Source organism: Neltuma alba, unplaced genomic scaffold (assembly GCF_004799145.2).
Source record: "Neltuma alba isolate B1F8T4 unplaced genomic scaffold, ASM479914v2 tig00013149_pilon, whole genome shotgun sequence".
Taxonomy (NCBI): Eukaryota; Viridiplantae; Streptophyta; class Magnoliopsida; order Fabales; family Fabaceae; genus Neltuma; species Neltuma alba.
Window position 1 is genome coordinate 105,833 of NW_021637462.1, and position 7,179 is coordinate 113,011.

Here is a 7,179-nt window from a genome sequence, read left to right on the forward strand (position 1 = left end):
GATTCAGTTTAAAAAAAAAAAAAGGTTTCCCTAAGATAACTGAGCAAGATCAGTATTTCAAAAATTATAATTTCCCTTAATAATATAAAAAAGTATTTATTTTCAAAGAGCAAACACTTACATACCTTATATTATAGATCAAAGTACACACAGTTGGAATAAAATACTTATTTTTTTTTCTTTAGAAACATATTTTTTCAAGACTTTTTAGTTGACATATCACATATCTACTTTTTCTTAAACGTAAAACAGAGGAAGATGTAAAATTTGATACAGCCTTTGCTTTGTACAAAGGATATTAATTTTGGAAATATGTGCTTTTGTTGGAGATTTTATTATGTTGTAGCGAAACCTTGTGAACCCAAACGGTATCCAATCAGCCTAAGATGCAACAATGGAGTCTGATGCTGCATAGGCTTTAAATCGTAAGCCCAATGAACCTTCCTTCTTTCTTTTTTTTCCCCAAAAAAATTCATTCCTCCCCCCCCCCCAAAAACAAAAATGTTATTTTCAAAATCCATATTATCAATTCATGATTATAAGGAAAAAAACTAACAACCATTTACTGGAATGGAATGCAACCGTATGAAGTCAAGAAACTAAGAAATATAAAGAATTAATGTTGTATCTTGCAATTCAACTGGCAACAAACATATTTATTAAATCTTTTTTTAAAGTGAGATTGTGAGTTCAAACCTTTAATAAATAATAAAACGAGCATGTAAATCAAGATAAAATTAAAAGAAAAAACATTGTTGCAGAAGGAAACCTGAATTAAACACAAGAAAAAAAATTAAAGAGGATTAATTATGCACCTTTATAATTTTCTTTGACTCTTGGCCTTCCCTTCTGGAAATGCCCCTTGTTTTTTTTCAAAAGGATCTATCACTTATTCTTCTGCTAGGGACACCCTCTTCCTATTTTATTGCTCTGTTGTTTTCTCTCTATGAAGAACCTAGAGCTACTACGGTTTAATTTTTACAAGACCATATATTTAAATGATGGGAGTGCTTAAATTTGATGGATTTTATCTATTTTTAAGTATTTGGATAAACTTTGGATATCAGCATGTCATTATTTATTGAATTTATCGGAAGATCTTATGAGATAACTCATTAACATATTGATTTTTATTATTTTCTTCATTCTCTTAATCTTTTTTTAAATTTATTTCAGAGGATTATCTCAATTTTTTTATAGAAGCAGAGATTTTTTTTAAAAAAAAATCCTAACTTGTAGAGATTAATCTGAAAAATAATTTACTAATTTTCACTAAAAAAAATAAAATACCCACCTTTCACAGATTAATCCTTACAGATGTTCAACCTTTATATGCAAAAAAGCAATGCCCTTATCTCTATTAAATTTAATAATTTTACACGCTTATCATAAATTAAAAGCGTGTTAATTTTTTTTAAAAAAAATATAACATATTAATTTTATAGGTGATAATGATATCAAACTGAATCTTCCAATGAATGCCATTATTTTCGTAAGGCATGGGGGGAAAATTAACAAATAATAAAAAAATGAAGTGACGTAGTTGGAAATTAAGTAGTCATCAAAGGTCATATTGATTTTTCTCCAATAATCATAAAGTCACCTGAATGGATGTCGTGGGCTCATTTTTCTTTTGTCCCTAAGTAATTCCAAAGAGATTTCGTGCAATCTTAAAATACAAAGCACAGGCAATAAAAGACACGTTAAACGCCGCGTGTCATTACAATATTGGCGCTTGAACTCAATTATTGTTAATTATATCACTTAATGAACCCCTTCGCGGTACCTTAATCATGTTTGGCGTCTGGTTAAAAACATTTTGGATTTCTTTTTTGAGAAAATTACAATTTAAGAACTTGGGATCTTATTAGATTTAAATACAGTACATTTGACCAACAGGGATGGAGTTTAGCGGAAGGGACTAGTTCCTTATAACGTGACAAATCAAAGTTTGAGTCCTCATTGGGAGAGGTGTCAACTCTTAGTACCTGATAATACTTCGAATAGAATTGTCTTGAATAGAATGATACCTATGTTTTGGAGAGAAAAAAAAAAAACAGTACATTTGGCCCACCCAAACAACATTGGGATTAGAAAATCATGTGATGGCTTTATCCGTACTATGGAAAAATGGGAGGGCTTGGAAGAAACATGATGAACAAAGTGAAAAGATTGCAGAAAAGGATAGAAAAAGGAGGTCACGGGGGGGCCTGGGTTGAGTTCAGAGTTGAGAGAAAGAGAAGAGGGTAAACAATATTTGTCGCTTAGTTGAAAGGTGAACATTAGTTATTAGAAGTTAGGACGAAAGCCGGGTTCATGCAGGTCACCACGTGAAACTGTTTTTGATCCCAACCTCCAAACTTGTCAATTACATGCTTAATTAAGGGCCCATTTAAAGGGAAAAAATATATTACCTCCTATTCTAATTATAAGATCTCGTTTATATGTTGTCTTATAATTAAAACCAGAAATAATATTTTGATGAAAGAAAAGGCAAGAAAGTAAAAGAGAATGAAAGTTCGCAACAGTCTTTCTAGTCTTTCTAATAAATATGTTTTTTAAAATTTGAATTTGTATTTTTTTTCTTAAATAGAATACTATCTATATAAGAAAATAGCTTCCTTCTGTATGTTGAGGGAAGCGAAGCGGCATTCCCTCCTTCATCAAAGGAGCTCTTTTCTAGGAAGTCAATTTGCGCCTACCAAACATGCCACACCAAGGGGAAATGGCCATAAATCTGAAAAGGGTCATAGTTGAAGGGACTAAAATGTAGATAATTGTTTTAGAAGGGACCCATATATAACTTTGGTGATGAAACTGGGATCAAGAGACAAAAATGAGAGGCTGTGGAGTGAAGGAAAATGAAGACAAGGTGGGGTTATAAAATAGAAAAGAGAAGAAATGAGTGAAGAGGAAGGAGGAAGCAGAGAGGTTAAGTGGGAGGGATGGCATGTCAGGGAGAGGCCCAACAGCCCACAAGATTTGAGCCAACATACACACAACTCCTCCAACTCTGCTTCCTTTGATTGAGACGTTACCTCTCTCTTCCCTCCCTCATTTCTCCTATTCATTCTCCACGTCTCTCTCCCTTATGTTATTATTTTATCATATGTGCCCTACCCTTTTTTCCTATTTTAAAAAAAAAGAAACTATGTATTTTTAATTTTAATGTTTCAAGAGTTTATCAAAGCCTCTTTTATGTCATTAATTTACATACGCAAATTGTGTTTTTCCAGATCTCTTTTAAATGCTTGGCCGCTGTAGAAAAACCACGCAAATAAGATTAAGTCAAATCATCAATAAGGATAAAGAAGATCTCTACACCCTATATGTGGAATGTTGAAAATATTTTTTTAGGCATACACATCCTCCTCCTGCAAGAGGAAATCCTGTTTGAAATAACATCCTTCGCTAGGCTAAACTACCCTGCTGGAATGTTGAAAATTTTGACGTGGAAGTCCTCATAGTGTGCGTGATAGGTTAATATTGGCCCAAAAACACAGCCCAGCCTACTTGTTTTCGGATTCAAACTTCACAAAGTGACCGTCACTTCTCGCTCCTTTTCTCTCATGCTGAAGCCTGATGTCAATCTCCAAAGAGGTTCTCAGACGAATCCTCCATAAACATGGTTTTTTCTTGTGCATTAAAAGAAGTGTATAAAAAAACATGGATTTTTCATACTGTAATTATCAATTAATAGAAAAATTCACAATTTTTACGAGAAAACTCCTCCCCTCACAATCTTCTAAGAACGATTTCACCCAAAAGAAAAAAAAAAAAATCTTCTGAGAACGAGAAACCAGATACCAAAATTCATATCTGCCAGTATCTTTAGCAATTCAACAAAGCGCATTTTCTACAAGCTTTTTCTTTCGCGTAGATGCAGAGTGGCACTGCAAAATGCAAATGGAAAGAGAAGATGATCTCCTTTCTGGTATCCTTATGGTAATGGGGATTGGAATATAACCTGTATTCGTATCAAGATTCTGATGAAGTAATGATTACTTTATCCTAAAAGACACAAATGACGCGAAACAAGCAGGAATTTCTCCTTCACCTTCCAATTGTAAGAAGACAATACCTTAGCAACTTTATGCGTGTGCCTGTACAGTAAGGAAAAAACAAAAAAAAAGGGCTCGAACATTTTCCTCGAACGATCCATTCCCTTTAAACATTAATTGGGGAACGAGAAGAAAAAAGCAGAGACTCGAGGATACGTATAGACAACAAGAAGGAGGCTCAAATGGAGCTACGGGCACAGAGCATGTAGCCGGAGATGAGTGAGCTAATGGCAAAAGCAATGAAAGCCAGGAACGACATTCCAACGGAAGCACTGGCCATCTCTGTGAACTTGTCTTTTCCCCAATTTGATTGCCAATCATCAACTCGGGTGGCTGCAGATGATGATGCTGATATTAAAAGATATGCCAGAACCTGTCAACCACAAAGTCACAAGTCACAGCAACGTTATTCCCACAAATTCAAATGTCGCTCTACCTCATAATGTTCAGTGATGCAAATCACGGGCACCGGTGTGGCTCAAAATCAGTGACAGAATAGTTTGTTGTTTGTGAAGTCTTCTCGAGGTACAATGATACTAGTGTAAAGCATCCTATTACAAGTTTCTAGACTCAGCTTAGCTTGCTATTAATTAAATTCTGTTAGTCTTCTGTTAAAAACTCAGTTAACTCAAAGCAGTCAGTCAGTTAGTTCTGTTTCACACTTATATAAGATATTGATGCAGTACACAGCTCAATAAATGATGAGCTCATTCCTCCCTCTCTTTCGGTCTCTACATTCCCACTTCTATCTAGTTCTCTTGCTACTCTTAACCTTGTATGGTAATCATACTGAAGATTTTTAAACTTTAGGGCCACCATTTGACATAATTAAAACTAATGATTATATTTTGAGTCCACTAACTTGCCTGGTCCATGAAGAAATCAAAGTGACAGCGGAGATGGTGATTGATCATGTTTTTTCCGGTGACTAGTTGATAGGCCAGATCACATGCTTGAAATCCTGAGTATACAAAGGCAATAACATTCACAGATAAACAATACCTGCCCAAAAATGAGAATTACTGTCATTAAAATCTAACCAAGAGAGCGAGAGAAAAATATAAAAACATAGAATTCAACATGAAGCAGCGGGAGGAAATACAGTTACGGTGTCCTTATTTACTGTTATCTTTAACATCATTGTTTTAGGGAGTTTCAAGCGATTCACGGATTCAACAAGGACAAAGCAGTCCTATAAAATTAATCCAAGACCATCACTGTTGTCAGTTCAACTAGCATTTTGGTGCTGACATGAATAATAAAGGCAGGTTATTCTAGCTATTGAAACAAACATATATCTGGGACCGTCATTGTCGTTCGTCCAAATACCATTTGGGTAAATATTATCTCTGAGCATTCCTATAAACAATTCACCATAAGAAGCTGCTAACATTCAAACGCTGCTAAGATGCAGGGCAAGAGGAATTAGATTAGTAAAATGTCTTTAATGTAAGTCTCTAGAAAGTCGTATACTAACAAACAGCAGATGGCCCTATGCGTAGAAAAGTGTTGTTAAAAATTAAATAGTGAAATAAATAAATAAATCAGGAATCAGGATCATTGAGTGCCCAATATTCAAAATAAAAGGTAAGGTAGAATTATAATAATTCTGAGATTGCTTGAACTAAAAGGTAGAATTAATGCAAAGTTACTGTAGTGTCCAGCAGTACTTTACTAATTATAAACCATACTGATTGGCATAGAAGCATCAACAACCAGATTTGGAAAGGGGACAAAAATATTTTTCAGGAAATAGTTACAGTATGCTGCCATTCCATTAGGAAAAGAGGTACGGGGGCTTCAAAGAACAAAATTCATGGAAATTGGGAATAAACAGGGCAAGAAGATAGAAGCAGGTCAACGGTTGACAGTTCGATGGATATAGAAATGTTTATGTTACCGAAGTCCGAAGTAAATAATGGAACCTTGTAGAAAAGTGGGACGCATCATAATATTGTCAGACTTCATAACTTCAGCTGTATCTGAACTTTAAAACAGAATAGTAAAAGCCAAGCGAAGGGAAAACGTGGACTTCTTACTCTCTTTTTCATATTAAAATTGACATTCAAAGCAGTCCAAACTCCCAAATAAAAATTGAAAATGTTTGTATTGTAGAAGTTTAGCTATTAGAGCTTCAATGAAGGAAGAGAAGAATACCTGTATTCCTTGTAGCGATCAAAGGAGTCGCCACTCCAACCTTGGGTTTTATCAGCAGCCATAACCGAAAACGAAATCAGGCAAAGCAACACCTCACTCAACCTAAACCCTAACGCCGCCTTCCTCAACATCTCGTCTCTTTTCGACCACGCCGGAGTCGACGCCGCCGACCTCGATCTAACATGACCACCTTCTCCAGCACGCCCCACTCCGCTAGCGGGGCCCACCTTCGTCACTGACGGGGGAGGCTCCTCCCTCATGGCCCGATTAACCATCATCATGGGAGCAGAGGACCTCGCCGGAGGTGCGTTCTCCGGCGCCTTTTGGTGGTCCGAAGGAGGCAAGGCGGATCTGGCGGGAGAGCATTGAGTGACTTTGCTGACGGCTACAATAGCTTTAGAGTTGTCCGGCGAGTTCTCCGGCGATCGGAACTCAGGTGACTCAAGCGGGTCGCCCTGTTCGGATCGCAAAGGCGATTGAAACCGAAGCGGAGAGTGAGGCGAGTCCACCTGAGTGGAGGCCTCAGAGTTCTTTGACGATTGTTTTTTCATCGTTGAAGCACTAAATTTCTGCAACAACGGTTCCGTTAAATACCTTTGAGTTCGTCGATTTTAAAAGCAGGAGAAACAAATTCGGCTTCACGGAAACTGAATAATAAACTACTAAATACAAAGAAGACTGTTTGGGTGATGCGAAAAGAAAGAGAAAAAGCAAAAGCACAAAGCTTGAGCTTCATGGCGATTTAGAGTGGGCGATTTCCGCGATGGTTCGATTCTTCCATCATCGTCAACAAAGGGAATCTTAGTTTGTGTCAAGACTAGAGTTTTTTGATTAGGCTAACAAATGATCTCGCGCCACAATGAGGCCACTGTGGTTACCCTTGAACATTGTTAATACGTGGCATGATGTTGCTGCTGAGTTGAAGGCAGGAACGTAGTGAGTGTGCGCACTAGATAACTTG

General features: G+C 36.5%; 1 protein-coding gene across 1 annotated transcript; it reads right to left on the bottom strand.

Moving 5' to 3' along the window:
* Positions 1–3,815: 3,815 nt before the first annotated feature.
* On the bottom strand, positions 3,816–7,061 carry LOC114734850 (CASP-like protein 4A2). Its single transcript, XM_028922499.1, has 3 exons — positions 6,219–7,061; positions 4,928–5,063; positions 3,816–4,434 (listed from the first exon to the last, which is right to left on the bottom strand). Exons 1-3 carry the CDS (start codon positions 6,767–6,769, stop codon positions 4,240–4,242), a joined length of 882 nt encoding a protein of 293 aa, XP_028778332.1. The 5' UTR covers positions 6,770–7,061; the 3' UTR covers positions 3,816–4,239.
* Between the last annotated feature and the right edge of the window lie 118 nt (positions 7,062–7,179).

Bases quoted from the DNA above. Each gene is read 5' to 3' on its own strand.
- LOC114734850 (XM_028922499.1), bottom strand. From the start codon at position 6,769: ATGAAAAAACAATCGTCAAAGAACTCTGAGGCCTCCACTCAGGTGGAC. The intron at 5,064-6,218 runs GTATTCTTCTCT...ATTTTTGGGCAG, and splicing joins GATCGCTACAAGGAATACAG to GTATTGTTTATCTGTGAATG. The intron at 4,435-4,927 runs GCAAGTTAGTGG...TGTGGTTGACAG, and splicing joins TTGATTTCTTCATGGACCAG to GTTCTGGCATATCTTTTAAT.